The sequence below is a fragment of the Sceloporus undulatus genome, chromosome 2 (genome assembly GCF_019175285.1).
Source record: "Sceloporus undulatus isolate JIND9_A2432 ecotype Alabama chromosome 2, SceUnd_v1.1, whole genome shotgun sequence".
Taxonomy (NCBI): Eukaryota; Metazoa; Chordata; class Lepidosauria; order Squamata; family Phrynosomatidae; genus Sceloporus; species Sceloporus undulatus.
The window spans coordinates 187,569,741-187,587,174 of NC_056523.1; the positions used below are offsets into that span (position 1 = coordinate 187,569,741).

The following is a 17,434-nucleotide window of genomic DNA, read 5'->3' on the forward strand; positions in this document are numbered from 1 at the left end:
CTAATCATAATGCAGTACTGTAGTCCTGTATTTTAGTCCTCCAGGTGTTTCCGACTCCAGCTCCCAAAAATCCTGTCTGTTAGTCAGGCTGGCTAGGGCTTCTGGGAGTTGAGGTTTGGGAACGACGGTCATCATAATATAATAATATACTGTACAGTATTCCGATGCCCCTGTCAGAGGTCTAATTCCTCTTACTTCCGGATCGCCGCTCTTTGGGGACCCTTCTCCCTCTCTATGCTCCCAACTTCCGGCCTCTGACGTCATCCTCTAATTTCCCCCTTCTCCTCTCTGAGCCGCGGAGGAGAGAAAGGCAGAGAGAAGGGGAGAAAGGAAGCCCCTTCCTCTTTCCTCTCTATGGTATTCTCTTAAAGGGCCAGAAACAGGCGGGGGCGGGGTGTTTCCTCCCCCTTCCAGCGTTCATTTATTTTTCGTCCTCCGACTCCCTCTGCCCCCCTCGCCTCGCTTTCTCTCTTGGGTCAAACCAAGCCTAAGGGGGGGGGGGCGGAGGGGGGAGGAAGAAGATGGCGCAGGCCTTGTCTGGAGAGGAGTTCGAGCGCATGCAGGTGCGTGGACGCGTGTCAGGCCGGGAGTGAACGTCGGAATGTCCGCAAACACCCGTGTCGGGGCGCGGGAAGGGTGGGGGCACGTTATGGGGATCCAGAGGGTGGGTCTTGAGCCCAGAGGGGGGATTTGGGGAGTTGGAGGACACACAATGGTCCCCCCCAGAGGGTGTGTGTGTGGCCGGACTGCAACTCCCATCAGCCCCAGCCAGTGGTGAGGTAGTGGACCATAGGAGCAGTGATTCAGCTTCCCTCTGGACCACAGCTTCTGTCAGCCCCATCCATTGCTGAGGCGGGGGACCAAGGAAGTTGTGTTCAGCTTTCCTTTGGACTGCAGCTTCCATCAGCCCCAGCTATGGTCTACCTTTCATCAGCCCCATCCATTGGTGAGGTGGGTGGGGGACCATGGGAGCTGTGGTCTAACTTCCCTCTGGACCACAGCATCCATCAGCCCCAGCAAATGGTGAGATGGTGGACTATGGGAGCTGGAATTCACCTTCCCTCTGGACCACAGCCTCCATCAGCCCCAGCCAGGTATGAGGCAGTGACCCTGGGAGCTGTGGTCTGTTTTCCCTCTGGATTGCAGTTCCATCAGCCCCAGCCAGGGGTGAGTCAGGGACCATGGGAGTTGTGGTCCATCTTCTGTCTGGGATCCACCTGTGATCCAGCTTCCATCAGTCCAACCATTACTGAGCTGGGGGACCATGGGAGCTGTGGTCCAGCATCATCTCTATATTTTTTGTGGGTTTTTCAAGCTATGTGACCATGTTCTAGAACAGTTTCTTCCTGACGTTTCACTCTAGAACATGGCCAGATAGCCCGAAAAACCCGCAAAAAAACTATGGATGCTGGCCATGAAAGCCTTCGACTTCACATCCTCTGCATTGGCCGTAAAGTCCCACTCCTCTGTTTTAGGTGCATGTTTAAAGCTCCTTCAGGGGTGTTAGTAAAACTGTAGAATGTGAGGAATGGTCCTTTGCCCACAATCCAGCTTTTGCCCTCTGGCCCTTCTTTAGGCTTCATGTGTATAGTTAGGGAGAAGAAAACTGAGCTTTGGTTGTTTAGGGAAAGAAATTCAGACTGGTGTTGCTCTCTTCACCCTCAGGGTGACAAACCTGATCACTTTTGTGTTGTCACTTTACGATGTACCCAGAAAAATACAGTCGGTCCTCCATATCCACGGATTCCTTATCCACAGAGTTAATCGTTCACAGTTTGAAAATATTGACAGAATATATAAATTCCAAAAAGCAAGCCTTGATTTTGCCATTTTATATAAGGGTCACCCTCTATTTTGCTGTGCCATTGTATATAATGGGGCTTGAGCATCCACAGATTTTGATATCCATGGGGAATCCTGGATCCAGACTCCAGCAGATGCAAAAGGCCCACTGTATTCCCATCCCTGGTTGAGCAGCATCATTCACACCATTTCCTAGTATTTTTTGGCACAGATGATCATCTTATGTCCTCCTTTGTCTGCTTCCTCTCTTGCCCCGGATGGCTGCCTTCTTCTGAGAGGGTTGGCCCTGAAGGGCTTCTTCAGTGATGAAAAACATTTGCAGCTTTGCCTTGCTAGCTTTTCTGTTACGAATGCTGTTTCCATTCTCCACATTGAAGCCCATTTCTTTGATAAAGGAGCGATCGGGTATCTTCTCTCTTGATTTTCTCTTTCTGTTACAGCATCCACACGAGAGCATCCGTTGTTGCAGCCACACTGCAGATATACTTTTCCAGAGGGCAAAAAGCCGACTGTTTTCTTATTTAAACACATTCTCAGCAGAGTCGAGGGTTGGGTTAGTCACTTAAATGAACGGCCTTTGCAGCAGCTGGGTTTCTTGAACAATGATATATGAATTTGGTCTGCTGCTGAAAGCCTGGAGGAGGGCTATTTGGTGTCAGGAGGAATGAAAGGAGTGATGGTGGGACCTGTCATGTGATGAACACAAGGCATCTTTCTGACACTGTTTCTTTCTTTTTTAAATGAATAACTGCCTGTGGCGAATTTGTGATACCTTGCAGTTGTCAGTGTACATTGTCGGTTGTTTTATTTGATGCTGAGAAACAGCCGTCTCTCCTAGGGCAAGCAAATGAGATTTTTTTCATGGATTGAGTCTGCTGCCACCCTACAGAAATAAAGCAGTTTGATACCACTTTAACTGCCATGGCTCAATGCTGTGGATTTCTGGGATTTGTACTTTGGTGGGATGCCGGGGCTCTCTGACAAGTAAAGCTAAATCTCTCACAAAACTACAAGTTTCATAGCATTGAGTCATAGCAGTTAAAGCAGATTTTTTTCAGTTTTATTTCTACAGTGTAGTAGCAGCCTGAAATACTTGTGGGATCAAATAGAAAGAGAACAGGGTTCAGTTAGGAGATGAGCGAATGGACACTTCTGGGATAAATCTGGCCCTGGCCCTGGGGGCTAGCATTTGGCTGGCTCACTCGCTACCATCTTAGAAGCAAAAGGGGGTTCTATAGATAGTACTGGAAATCACCAGGAGGCCTTGGGAAGTAGGTTTTGAATCCTGATCAAGCCAAATTATTTCTAAGTGTCCAGAAAAGTCACCTGTCTTAGACTGAGGGTACACAGCTGGTGGCCCTCCAAAAACTGTTGGACTGCATCTCCCCACATTCCTAGTGCTGGCTAGGGCTAGTGAGAGTTGCACTTCAACATCATGAGGAGGGCTACATATTCTCCATCAAAGCAGGTTTCCACAACTTGGAAGGTTCCCCTGGTGGGTTTGGTCTGCAGCTCCCATTATCCTTGCTCATGCCGAATGGGATGGTGGGAGAGGTAGTTACACTGTGTTATCCTGTAGCTGTGTTATGGTAGAGAAAAGCAAATGGAAGGAACACTCCTCTCCAGTCTCTTTAGTAGTACTTGAAGGATCAGTGGAAGCCTTTCAGTTTTTCCCTTTTGGCTGCACCCTTATCCTGTCACTCTCAACCTGCAGTGCAGAGAACCACAGTGCTTCAGTGTGTGACATTTTTGTGGCCAGATTTCAAGTTTTAACTCCGTGGTGGCCTTGAATTAGCCTGTTTCTTGTTCGCAATCTGTAAAAAATGGGAATCGTGTACAGTATACATATTTCTTAAAGGCTAAAGAAAGATGGGGAAAGGCGCTGAATAGCGCTGTCCATAGTCTGAGAAACCCCATGTGAATCATATCCCAGTAAGCCCATATTCCAGTGCAGAGCTGTGGGTAGATTTTTGCTGGAGTCTTGGTCCTTACCACAGTCAGGTTTTTGATTCCTTTGGGCTTTCCAGTCTTTTTCATCTGCTGCTGTTTCTGTTGCTAGGCCCAACTGCTGGAACTTCGGACACAGAATTACCAGCTTTCTGACGAACTTCGCAAGAACACTACTGGTAAGAAGGAAGCCTTTAATCTGGTTACCCTCTTTGAACTTCCCAGTTTCTCTTCCTGTGAGATACAGCCTTGTTGCTCTGTTTTCTTTGGCCTGGGCACTTGGGATTGTGCACTTAATGTGAAAGCATCAGAATCTCCTTTTCTCAGATAGATATTTATATCAGCGCAAATTCATCTCCATCCCCCCACCCCCAAATTGGCTTAGTTCTGTATTAAATAACAGAACTGCTGTAGACCCTGGAATATTAAGGAGAGAAGCAATTGTGGGAGGAAAATTCTGGGTAGGCATGATGCTTGAATTCAACAGGAAGCTACCTGTATGTGAAGCATTTTCAGGAGCTCTCCCCCAAAAAGAAGCATATGCAGAGAATATGATATTGACCACAGAATTTGGCTTTCATTTTAAAAAAGCCACATGGCTTTGTAGTCTGAATCATTACAAAGATATGCTTGAACTATATGGGCAATGCCTGATGAAATCTTAGAAGTCAGGCAAGTTGCCAAAGAGACTTTCCTGTGGTTAGAGGATAGATTGGTGGTGCCCTCTACTCCTTCCCCTTCTTCTCTGTGACTAGCAAAAGCAGAATAAATTATGCAAAGGACCAAGGGCTTCCCAGTTCCCCACCCTGATCTGACAACAAGGGAGGGAAAGGTTGCAAAATATTTGTCTGTCTCACCTTCCCTTTAAAACCTCTCTACCTAGGCACTCAGAGAGGAGGTGGGATTCCACATTAGCCTTTGTCCACTGGCATCCTCTGTTGGTCTTTCCTCATCTTTCAGCTGCTGCTTCTTCTGAAGAAGAAGCTGCTGCTTCTCTGAGCATGTTTAGATGGCTTGAAGTCTTTTGCCTCTCTACTTTGAAGTATTTATCTTGGCAGTTCTGTTGTTTGTCTGTGTGTGTTACTACCACAGTCCCCCCAAAGCAGTACTTATCCTTTTGTTTAAGTACAGGAAAGTCTTTCCCATCACAGCAAAGCATAAATACTTGGCTTCTTAAATACATTTGCTTTTGGCAGAGACCAATCACTTTGAGGACCAGAACTGTACATATATATATTCCCAAGAGTCATGTGTTAGATGCCATGTTTCATGCGATTGTTCTACATACATAGAATTGCTAAATACTAATGGCTTTGTCTATGAGAGCCAGAAGGTATAGTGGTTTGAGTGCTGGACTACGACTCTGGAGACCAGAGTTCGATTCTCCACTTGGCCATGAAAACCCACTGGGTGACCTTGTGTAAGTCACACGCTCTAAGAGGAAGGCAAGGGTAAATGTCCTCTGAACAAATCTTGCCCAGAAAACCCCATAATAGGTTTGCCTTAGGGTCTCCATAAGTCAGAAATGACTTGAAAGCACACCACAACAATAACTCTAAAATATTTTCTCATTTCTAATTCTTAATCTTGTATCTGCATTCAGGTAGATGTTCCCATCATGTGTCTTCCAGTTGACTGTGACCTATGGCAATCCTGTCCTTCTTGGCAAGAAAAAGTTTGCCACTGCCATACTGTAAGACTTCCCCAAGCTCACACAGTGGGTTTCCATAGCTGAGTCTCTTGGTCTCCTGGAGTCATAGTCACACACTCATAGCACTATATCATGCTGGCTCATCATTTTACAACCTAAAATTGTAAAAGAGTAATGGCTGTGTCTCTAAACTATTTTGTCAGTTCTAATTCCTTTTTCTCTTTGTTTTTAGAATTAAATGGTCTTCGGCAACGGGTGGCATATTTGGATAAGGAATTTGCCAAAGCTCAGAAGGTGAAGTGATATTAGAGTAGGAAGTATGTGTGTGTGTGCACGTGTGCATATAGAGAGACTAGATAATATACCTTTCTTTTTATACCAGAGAGGGGACGTAGAACTTAATTTGCTGGGTACCACACATAACTTCTACCCAGGAAATAGTTGTCCCCTCCCAATTAGAGTTGAAAGCTGAGGTGGCACCAGATTGGCTCTTCTGGATTTGAGATTCAGTGATTTTTCAAGCATGGGTGCAATCCTTTCCCATCTGACTGACATTTCCTATTCTTGCACTGAAGAGAGGTAAGAAAAGAATTAAGCTTCTGTTCATTGTAAGTGGTATGCTGAAGAGGTCTAATGCTACTACAGTGGATGGTTCTGAGAAATCTGCTTCTGATGCTCCCTGTGAGCCATTAGGATTGTAAGAAACAGTCCCCTTAGATTAGGAATGAAGAACATGTAGCTCTAAATGTTACTGGACAGCAAATCCCTTTGCTCTAGTCAACATTGCCAATAGTGCTGGTTGTGGGGAGTAGTTATTCATCAACGTCTAAAGGGTCAAACATTTAAACACAGCAGACTCTGATATATAGCAGCAAGTAGTTTTTCCCTCTCCCACTCTGCCTCTGTTGTTGGTACATTATTATTTTTTCCTCTTTCTTTTGCAGGCTCTGAGCAAGAGCAAAAAGGCCCAGGTAAGGCTTCTTGTACAGTGTCAGTTGCTCTAATCTAAGTGATCCTGATGGCCACCCAGCCCAGATGCATCTCATTTGTCCACATGTTGCTTCCTTCATTTTTCACCTCCCATTTGTCAACAGGGGCTTCCTTCTCTTTCCCCCCCATGGTGATCCATTTCCTCACACCCAGAGAGTATCACTAATTTACAATGCAGCTAGGGCTGTCCTTTCTTAGTCTATCTCCAGTCCAGATTTTTTTTTAAATTAAAAAAACGAATAAATATTTAAAAGAAGTGAGATCTGTTTGATGATCAAGGATATAGTGATGCCATTGTTTTTGTGCATCTGTAGTTTGTAAGTATGAATTAGGGAATACAGTAGAGGTATTTGAAGAAATCTATTCTCCCATGAACCAGCCTGTGTTCTGAGATTTGCTGGGGAAGCCCTTCTCTCTGTTCTGCCTCCCTCACAGGTACAGCCCCAAATTGCTTCAAAACATGACAGTTTTGCACCCATGACCCTGAAGGTGCATCTACACTGTAGAAACAACACAGTTTGACACAAATTTAAGTGCTATAGCTGCATCCTATGGGAATCCTGGGATTTGTAGTTTTACAGAGTTTTTAGCCTTCTCTGCTAAAAGGGGTGTGGGTGCCTTACAAAAGTACAAATCCCAGGATTCCGCAGGATGGAGGCATGGCAGTTAAAGTGGTGTCAAATTGCATCATTTCTACAGTGTAGATGCACCCAGAAACAGACACATACACAAATCCCAGCAAGAAACAAAATGGGAAGTGATGTCACTTCTGGTCTTGTGAAGAGTGCCAGTGCTGCTAGGGGCAGAGCGGGAATGGCTCTACTCTCTTTGTAGTTGACTACCTCTGCCATAGAGTGATCTATATCTTAGTGGGAAAATGGTAGGATGTGATTGTGGGAGTGGATTCTCTAGCCTTTGGAGGAGATTGACAGAGGAGCTCTGCAGTGCTTGTTGTTTGATACTGCCCAATGTGGAAGAAAGTGAGTCTTGTATTATGTTGGTCTTTCAGATCTTGTCATGTGACATCACTGATGTTTCTCTCTCTCTGTCTCTTTCTTCCAGGAAGTGGATGCCTTGCTTAGTGAAAATGAAATGCTTCAGGGAAAACTACACAGCCAGGAGGATGACTTCAGGCTGCAAAACAGCACCCTTATGCAGGAGCTCTCCAAGGTACTGGGCTGCTGGGTCTGTCTGTGCAGTAACACAAGGAGCCTTCTAGAGGGCACTGTGCTGTAGCACATGGCAGCCACACTAGTGGAGGGCTGTCTTTGGTCATTGTTATTGTACGCCTTCAGGTCATTTCTGACTTATGTTGACCCTATGGCAAACTTATCATGAGGTTTTGTTGGCCATATTTGTTCAGAGGGTATTTGCATCCATCTGAGCCAGAGAGAGTGTAATTTATCCCATAAGGTCACCCAGTTGGTCTCCATGGCTGAGTATGGTACGAACCCTGGTTTCCCAGTGACCTAGTCCAACACTAAAGCCATTCATGCAGAATTCTGATGTGGTCTTCAAAGAACCATCTTTCTGTCCTCTAAGCTCTTTACCACCTATTTAAGATCTCTCTCTCTCTCTCTCTCTCTCTCTCTCTCTCTTTCTTTGGTGGGTGAAATCTTTTTCCCTCTTCCTCTTCTTTTTCTCAGAAACACAGCAATGCTGTGAAGGAAAACCCAGTCTTGATTTTTCTGAGTTTCTCCAGATCACACCTACACTGCTCTAATTTTGTCATTCATATCAGCCCTTGGGGTTTTTTCGTCTCCTCCTGGTGAGAAATTTGTATATATGTTCCTGGGATATGGAATCTTGTTTGCCTTTTTCCTATTGAATAAAGCAGGAACAGACAAAATGAAGTCTAGGGGATGCTTGTGTGGTTTCCCCCAATGCTCATTTTGCAGCTCCTGGCATCTCTAGACTCCCTGAATCATATCACAACTGTGTAGTGTGAACAGGCCCTACTTTAATAATCATGGTTCTTTCCTATGGCACCCTGGGATTTGCAGTTTACAGAGGGGTGCTTAGAATTCTCAGCCAGAGAGTTCCTCCAGTGCCTTTGACCAAACTACAAATCCCAGGAGTCCATAGCAAGCAGATGTGGCAGCTAGAATTGGATCATAGTGTTATAAACAAGTAGTATGAAAAGGCCCCTGATGTACAGCAGGATAGGTTTGTTGAGGAGGGGACAAATTCCAGATTATTTTCTAAGGGACAGCATTGCTTTTGGAGTGTGATAGGGGTTGTGAAGGAACTGTTTCCTTATCCACCCTACCTGGTTAGTCATATTAGCTGGTGCCATCACTGTGAGGGCCATCTCCTTTCCTCCATACCTTTTGCTCCTCCCCCCACTCCCTTGTTCCCAGGAATAATTGGATTGAATCATTGGTATGGTGTTTCAAGGGCTGTTTCCTGGGTGGGAGACCCCTTCTTAGTAGTTGCTTTATGTGCTCCCATTGTAGTGGTGTCAATGGAGGCTGAGCAATGTGGGCTGGATCCCTTCCACAGGCAGTTGGTATGATCCTTGAATTCCTTCCAGCTTTATCACTGTGAAGTTACTGCAAGCGAGGGAGGGTGGTATTCTTTATTGCTGGCCCTCCAAAGACAAATCATGGGGAGACAAGTGTTGCATGGGATGTTCAAATAGAATGGATTCCTGTGACTGCTTTTTAAGGAGTTATGGGCAGGGCAGAGGTGGAGAGGGAGCAGCCCTCTGGATGTTGTCGGACTACAGCTCCTATCAGCCATAGCCAGCATAGCCCAGGGAACGGAATACTTTCTCTTGGAAGAAAATCTTTTCTGCACAAATGGCTTTTCTTTTCTTTTTGCATTTCTCCCCACCACTGTTAACTCTCTGTGTGTAAAGGGATCTTGTAGCACTTTTGAGACTAACGGTGTGAAAGATGTTGTAGCATAAGCTTTTGTAGACTTAGTCTGCTTCCTTAGACGCATGGAGTTACTGGATGCCCAGGAAAGACCTTTATAATCAGACCGTATGAATAGCCATAAAAATGCAAAACTTATGTGTATGGTGCTGAAGTGACAAGCTCAGTTTTAACTATGGTTGCTGAAGGACAAAGGCAGACTAGGAAACAGACATAAACACTTATGCTACAACGTCTTTCACACAGTTAATCTCAGAGGTGCTACAAGAGGCCTTTGCATACTAATATTCCAGGCTATATGGCCATGTCTCTGAATTCTACCTCTGTGTGTGTGTGTGTGTGTGTGTGTGTGTGTGTCCTGATGCTAAACCCTCTGAGCTATCCCTGTCCCTTCCAGCTGTGTTCCCAACTTGAGCAGCTGGAGAAGGAGAACAAGAGCCTACGGGAAGAAGGAGCAGTGCCAGGAGCAGGAGCCACAGAAGGAACTTCCCCAGCCAGCCCAGTGGATGGGGAACTGCTGCGGCTGCAGGCAGAGAACTCAGCACTACAGAAGAACATGGCAGGTACTGTGCTTAGCGAAAGTGGACTTGGAATACTTGGGATAAAGACAGGGAAGTCCCAGAAATGTTTGGGGATGGTGGTGGAGATGGAGGGAGACAACCGAAGTGGCAGAGAGACTTCACTATTGAAAGATGATGAACCGTTGTTCTGGCCAAGCAGTTGTCTGGCAAGTTTTCCTTCTATGGTTGTGCGATGGGGCCTAGGAATAGCCTTGCCCATGTGGCACACTGAGCCAGTATTATATTGCTCACATCAAGGGCAAGCTAGGATGTGTGTAGATCATAGATGGGGAACCTATGGCCATCCAGGTGGTGTTGTATTTCCAGTTCTTATCAGCAATGGCCAACCTAGTGAACAGTGAGGCATGATGGAAATCATTAATCAGCATTTGGAGGGTCCAAGGTTCCTCTACCTATGATGTAGATGTGGGTAGAGGGATTTGATGAAGGGCCATGGCAAATGAGTGATGAAATAGCAGAAACAGCAGGTCTGGTTAAAGGACAAAAGAGCAGGAAAGCAGAAGGCATCATAGGTCACAAAAATATCCCCCCTTCTCCGGTATTGTTGCTGGGAAAAGTGGGAAAATGGAGAGTAAAGTGTCTTTTTTTTTTCTTCCAGGAGGTGGTGAAATAGTTCTGATTTTTTTGTGGGAGATCCAGCCCTGCAATCAGACCATTTATCTCATTGGTGGGATGGTAGTGACAAAGTGCTCACTACAGTTTTAAACTGGGATTGAAAATAATGACTTGGCAGGGCAAAGAGGGGTTGGTGGAGACAGAGATTGGACATTAGGGGAGCCCACTGTACGCTGAATAGGAACTCAGAAGCAGGACATTCACAGGACAAGTTTGGAACCCACTCTGGCTCTTCAGCTTTACAGGAGCGCTATGAGAAGGAAGTGGCCCGGCAAGCAGAAAACCGAAGTAGTGGGAAGGGGGATGCTTCCATGGATCCTCCACCTGCTGGGCAAGAGGGTGCAGAGCCTCAGTCATCTGACAGTGCTGGTGGCAGCAATAGCGGATCCCAGCAGCTGCTCTCGGAGGTGGAGCTGAAGTGGCAGACGGAGAGGGAAGAGAAGATTCTTTTGAAAGAGCAGCTGCAAAGCCTCGAGGTAAAAGGCCACCTGGGACACTGCCCTTCTCCCCAGGGACTGTTGGTTCTTAGCCATGGCTAGCAGTCTTGGCTGATAAGAAGAGTGTTTGATGGGTTTTCTGCACCTTTTTGGTGCATTGTTGTTGTCTGCTATTATTATTTGATTATTATTATATTTATTTGTATCCTGCTCTTTTCCCAGAACTGGGACCCAAAGCCACTCACAGTGTTAAAACAAAAGTACAGTTAAAAATGTAGAAAAGTGATACATTAAAATAGAATTAAATGATTACAATGTTAAAATAGATTGCTTGTTAAAAGAATCAAATACAGTTCAAAAAGACAAAATTGTTTAAAACACTTCAAAACAGTACAACACCCCAGGCTGTTCTTTAAAAACAAATGTGTGATAAGCCTTGTCAATAATATGGCAGTCACTACTACTACTACTGTTATAACTTGCTGTTCACCGCTATGATCTTTGGAATAGCGGTATATAAATAAAACATATTATTATTATTATTAATTTATATAGTTGTGATAAGGTTTAGTGAAAATGTGTATGGAGTGTCTGGGAAATGTGCTGTGTGTGGCATCTATCAAAATACTTAAAAGGGGCAGGCAATAACTCATAAAAATAAGTTTCAAGTCCCTGGATTCCCTTTTGCATTTGTGCTGCAGAAGAACATCACTCCCAGTACCCCTCAACCTCCCAATGTGCAGTATTGTGGGTGTGTTATTTGTTTGCTCAGAACAGTGAGTGACACCTATTTGTTTGAGTCACGGAAAGTTGAAGAATCCTGAGATGTGGGTACTCCATTACTTCCAGTTTCTTTGCTTTACTTCCAGAGGGAAGCCACAGCCTTTCCTTGTCCTCACTAGAACACTAAACCAGCTTGTACCTTATTCTAAGGAAGAAAACCTTTAGTCCTCTGGATGTTTGCAGTCACAAACTCCACAATTCCTTACCATTGGTTATGTTCACTAAGGCTCCTGGGAGTTCAAAGTCCTGGAGGGTCAAAAGGTCACAGCCCTCTTTTATGGGAGGGGAGAACTGAAGGAATTTCTCAAAGAATGTATCTGAGGCATTTTGACCACTAAAGAATATCTCTCCTTTTTTATGTCCTCCTGGTGCAGGCATCCAAGACAACAGAAATGTCCCGTTTGCAGCAAGAACTCAGCAAGGTGAGAAGAAAACTCTGTGTCTGTGTGTCTCAGGGGACAGGGGGGAAGTAGGGGTGACAGTTTAATGGGTGATCACTGTTACTGGTGGGAACTCACAGCTCCTTCTTTCCTGTACAGCTTGCAGAGAAGCTAAAGAAGAAGCAGGAGAGGTAAGTCTGGGGTGGGAGAGGGTCTCTGCTAAAGTAGGGAGTGGGATTTATTTTCACTAGTGGGCCAGAATTCTTCTATCTGGCATACTGTAACTATTTAGCTTTAATTTTTAAATAAAAAAAGCAGATTACTCAGCCTTATAACATGGAAGGATTTTAAAAATAGTTGATGAATTGCCCTTTTGGACAAATGTTCATTCAAGTTATAGTAAATAACTCAAAGAACATTATTATAGAACCATATAGTGCCTGCTTCTTGGCAAATACCATAAATTAGGAGGTGGGAAAGCTTGACAGGAAGGACAGAAAGAGTTGGAAGGCTAACTGGGAGGGATAGGGTAGTTCTAGTCAGTTTTCCGAGGTGGGTCCAATTTTCCTGAGCCTAGAGGGGGACTGGAGAGTTGGGCTTTACTCAGAAGCAAAGAATTAAATCAGATCCCATTTTAAAGCTATCCAAGTGGATGGCCATCTTGTGATAACAAATTATACAGTTTGACTGTGTGAAAAAGTATTGATCTTTGCATAGATTCTACTTCCACAATTTGGCCCTCTAGTTCAGCTTCAGTAGATGATTCTGAGTTCAGTGGTACTTGCATATTTAGAAAACAGTGTTTCATCTCACCTAATTTACTGTCGCTCAGACTGACATTTAGCTTGTTGGCCAAAAAAATCTGGCTGCAGTCTGAAGAATCATGAAACGAGGCCTAGTGTTGTTACTAGTCCAAGAAATGTTTTTGGTCTTTTTAACCCCTTGGCTGTCTTCCCTTCCACACCCTCATACTTAAGAGAAACTGTGTCTACAGCAGACAGGAGCCAATTATTTTGTTATTTCAGGAGAGTCACATGCTTTAAAAAAATTGTGTGTGTGTGTGGGGGGGGGGGAATAAAACTACACCAGACTAATGTTAGTCATTTGGATGAACTAGAGCCAAGGTGGGGTGGTGGTTAGGATGTTGAACAGGGATCGATGAGGACCCAGTAAGTCTGTCTCCCTCCCTCTGTTTTTCTCTCTCTTTTCTAATTATTTTGAGGATGAAGCAAGGAGTAGACAGCTTATGTAAACTTTATGGAGCTCAGTGAAGGAAAAGGCAGTTGGTTAATTAATACCTAAATTATTTATTGATTTGATTGTTCTATACATTTATATTGCATTTTTTCTTTACTAAATGTCCACTTGTAGATAGTTCTTCCCACTCCTGCTGTATTTTATCCTCCCACCAACAATGTGAAGTAGATCAGTTAGAATGAGTGACCTGAACAAGGTCATTCAGTGAGCTCCATGATTTGAGGCAGGATTTGAGACAGGTCTTCCCAATCCTAATCCAGTTTTCAGGTCACCACACTATTCTGAAACCAGAAGCAACTCTATGCATCGCTGACCTTTTTAACTTGCTATGTTTGTCTGCATATTAGAAGAGGAAAGTTATCCATCAAAGCTTGAAAAAGTTACTGTTTGGAACTGCAACTCTCCCTGACAGCATAGCTAGTGCCTATGTTGGTTGATATGACTATATGCTTCTTTTCCCATCAGCAAAGACACATCAGTATGTTTGGCAGAATTTGTATTTTTGAGAGGGGAGGGAAATCTACTTTTTGCTTCTGTCCTACTTATGAGCCTTAATTTTTCCCTTCTCTTGTTCCCTCTTGTTAGCTTTCTGCGGCTTCAGACAGAAAAAGAAGCTCTCTACAATGACAGCAGGTATGGGACTGCTTAATGAAAACGTAAACCTCTGTACTGACTCATGGCTGCATTTGATTCAGAATTCAGACAAGCCTGTAGTACAAATATGGGGCACGGAGATACTTTGCTCTTTTCATGTTGCTGCACTACATCTCCTATCATCCCTCTGGCTCTGGGTTGATGGAAGTTGCAATTCAGCAACTGATCTGGACAGAGCTACACATTTCCCATTCCAGCTGTACAAGAAATCATCTCTGGGCATGGGTGGGGGGTAGAGCTTTTCACAGTTAGCTGCATCTCCTGTGAGTGACATTGTAGAGGAGAAATTGAGAGAAGCAGCAGTAAAGCGACTATCTAGAAGTCATTGCCAGTGCTTCAGTCTCAGCAAGAAGGTCATGGCAGCTTGGCAGGGCATTACGTAAAGCCTGCGGAATGGACCCCAGGGGGCCGAGCTGAGTTGGCCAGTTGATGGCTGAGAACAAGCTGCATCTCATGCTCAGCTGGGCTGGGCTGGAGCGAAGGCAGCTGGTTGGGAAGGTGGAAAGCCAAAGAGCTTTGCCTTCCCTTGTGCCACACCTGGGGAATTCAGGCCCTCTTTCCAGCCTACTTGAAGAGCAGTTGTGGAGATATTCTCACCTGTCTTTATTAGTTTACCTTTTAATCTGGACTTTTGATGGGAATGCTACAGGCAGTTTACAACTATATTAAAAGCAGAAAACTAAGGATACAGTCAAATCCATAATGCAGTGTCAAAATAAACCACAGCAGAGCAAAAACATATAGTAGGCAGTAAATACAGCAACATCAGCTGTTCACCTAAATAAAATTTGGTTTTCAAAGCCAGATGTCCACAGGAGGCCATAAGAGGAAATGAAAGGTGAATCTCTCAGGGTACAAAGTAGCTTAGGCTGGATGCTGCCAAAGAGGAGGCTCATTCTTTTGTGAGCTGGAGATAGATTGTGGATTACTGGCCAATTTCTGAGTGCCTGTTTATTTACTTAAACCATTTTTACTCCTCTCATTGGTGTTGACTCTACACTTGTGAACACAGCTCAATATACAGATCAATGAAAGAACAAGATAGTTCCTGGTCTCAGGTTTCCATTGTAGAAGGCAACGTAAAAGAAAATGCTTTGGGGAGGAAAAAGGGGGGAAAGCTTATGCTTTGAATTTTATTGTTGTGTAGTTCTAAGAATAACATTATGCATAGAGGTCTAGTCCCTCCTGAAAGCTGAACTGAGAAGACATGAATCATGATCAGAAATACACTTACTGTGCTCCTCAGGAAGAGGGAGTGCTTGGGCTTACTTGACACTGTTGAGTTGTGCCTTAACAATTAAAGAGATGATCAGACTCTGAGCATTCTCACTTTCTAGGGCAATTTTACACTGCGTCTTCTCTGTAGGTTCTAGTGAGGCACAAACAGATACTGGAAGACTTCTGTCAGCCCATTTCTGGTATACAGTTTCTTCCTTGTTGGTTCATAACCATGACTACTCATAATGAAAAGGGTTTAGGTGGGAAGCATGGATATTTCGTGCATTTTACCATTTTACTGATTGATAATTTGTTATGTCTGGCTCTACCCGCTTCTGAGGATGTGAGAATAATGTTTGTGTGAGAAAGTGAGAAAGAAGAAGCCTCTACTATTCCTTCTCTGTTGCTTTGATCTATAGATGGCTAAAACCAGAGAACACATAGGCTTTCAATTGGCAAGTGTGAATAAAATAGAGTGTGAGGGCAGAATAATTTGTTGAATGAGGTTTTCATTTGATGCATTGGGGCAGGGGAATCATGGCAATCCCTGGGAAAGCAATGATGGCCAAGAAGTGATAGATCTGCAAATAATCCCTCCCCCTTAAAAAAATCAAGGACTGAGAAGATAGGCTTGAAAGTATGTGGGCAGTGATTGGTGAAAGAAGCTGCTGAATAATGTCTAGAATTGCTGTGATTATTCATGTGGGTTGTCCTGTCTTTATGGAGCAGCAGCTGCAGTGAAGCCAGATTTAGATCAAGGAACTGTTGAGCTGAATGGTACCAGGACCTTAGCTGAGCTCCAAGCCTACTTCACAGCTTCTGTGGCTGCTGGTTGAATAAACAAAAGGATAGAGAAGAACTCCCTCTCTTGCTGGTGGTGTTTTTTGTTTTTTAAACCATGTTAAATGCATTGATTTTTCATGGGTGCTTTAGATTTTCAGAGGGATCTGGGGTTGGCCTTCAACTTTCTTTGTAGCCCTTCTCCAATATAAAGCACAGATTAGCAAACACAGAATGGGTTTATGTACAGCAGTAAAACTTGCAGGATAACTTAATATCTCAAATATGTGTGTGTGTGTGTGTGTGTGTTTTTATACACACACACACACACACACACACACATACATATGTATATATATAGTGAGTGAGTGTGTGTGTGTGTGTATGACAATCCAACCTTCTTTCGGCAACATTGGAAGTACAGTCAGCCCTCCATATTGATGTTTTTTTATCCATAGTCAACCATCCATGTCTTGGAATATATATATGTGTGTGTGTGTGTGTGTATGATAAATTCCAAAAAGCAAACCTTGATTTTGCCATTTTATATAAGAGACACCATCTTACAATGCCATTGTATATAATGGGAGCATCAGCAGATTTTGGTGTATCCACAGTGAGTCTTGGAACCAAACCCCAGCAGATACCAAGGATAGGGATCTACATTTCTCTATTGAAGAGTGCAGCTGGAAGAAGCTGTCATTGCAAATATCATTAGTCTCAGTTTCACCTTCACTCAAGGAGCATATTATATGGATGGCGTTATACACCATTTAGATTAAGTGGGTTATGGGAAGTGCACACCACCTTACTCCGGGGATGTCGGTCAAGAACGGGTTTACGCCACTGCTGGTGACTAGGCTGTCCATCCAGCTCAGTAAGCCTCTCTAGGCTGGGATGTTGGCTTTGAGCTGATAGAGAAAGGGGCTTCAGCTATGCCTGAAGGGAGGGGGCGATCCAAAAGGGACTTTTCTGCATGGCTTTTCAAATTTCTTATATCATTATTTTGTTTGCAATCCACCAATGGACAAAAACAATGGACAAATAATGATACTGCAGAGAAAGTCAAAGATCTGCAGCTAGCCTGTAAGATTTTTGTTTTGTTTGTTTCAGCAATCCTTTAGCACTGATTGCTCAGGGGAAATGGGCCTTAGTGTGCTGGGTTTTTCTGTTTACTGTTTTCTTTGGAATGTTTTATGTTTTTAACTGGTTTTAATATTTTGACAGTTTAATTATGTTTTTAACTTTTCTATGCTGTGAATCTTTAGCTCTGTTTAACTGTTGTAAGCTGCCTTGAGTCCCAAACTGGGGGAAAGGTGAGGTACAAATATTAACAACAAGAATAACAACAATAATAGGGGCTTGGATGTCTTTCTGGACCACTTACTTAGCCCCAGTACGTCGTATCAGCTTGTTTCCTATTTCATTTGCCCTATCTGCAGTAAATCAACAACTGCCG

General features: G+C 44.0%; 1 protein-coding gene across 2 annotated transcripts in view; it reads left to right on the top strand.

Moving 5' to 3' along the window:
- Positions 1-271: 271 nt before the first annotated feature.
- Positions 272-17,434, top strand: part of GRIPAP1 (GRIP1 associated protein 1) — a 66,472-nt gene continuing 49,309 nt past the window's right edge. For both annotated transcript variants that reach the window (XM_042447970.1, XM_042447971.1), the window contains exons 1-10: positions 272-563; positions 3,863-3,929; positions 5,634-5,695; positions 6,346-6,372; positions 7,454-7,561; positions 9,668-9,833; positions 10,704-10,942; positions 12,061-12,108; positions 12,226-12,257; positions 13,909-13,956. In XM_042447970.1, coding sequence (XP_042303904.1) covers positions 522-563; positions 3,863-3,929; positions 5,634-5,695; positions 6,346-6,372; positions 7,454-7,561; positions 9,668-9,833; positions 10,704-10,942; positions 12,061-12,108; positions 12,226-12,257; positions 13,909-13,956 — 839 coding nt within the window. In that variant the 5' untranslated portion in view covers positions 272-521. The remainder of the gene's footprint in view (positions 564-3,862; positions 3,930-5,633; positions 5,696-6,345; positions 6,373-7,453; positions 7,562-9,667; positions 9,834-10,703; positions 10,943-12,060; positions 12,109-12,225; positions 12,258-13,908; positions 13,957-17,434) is intronic.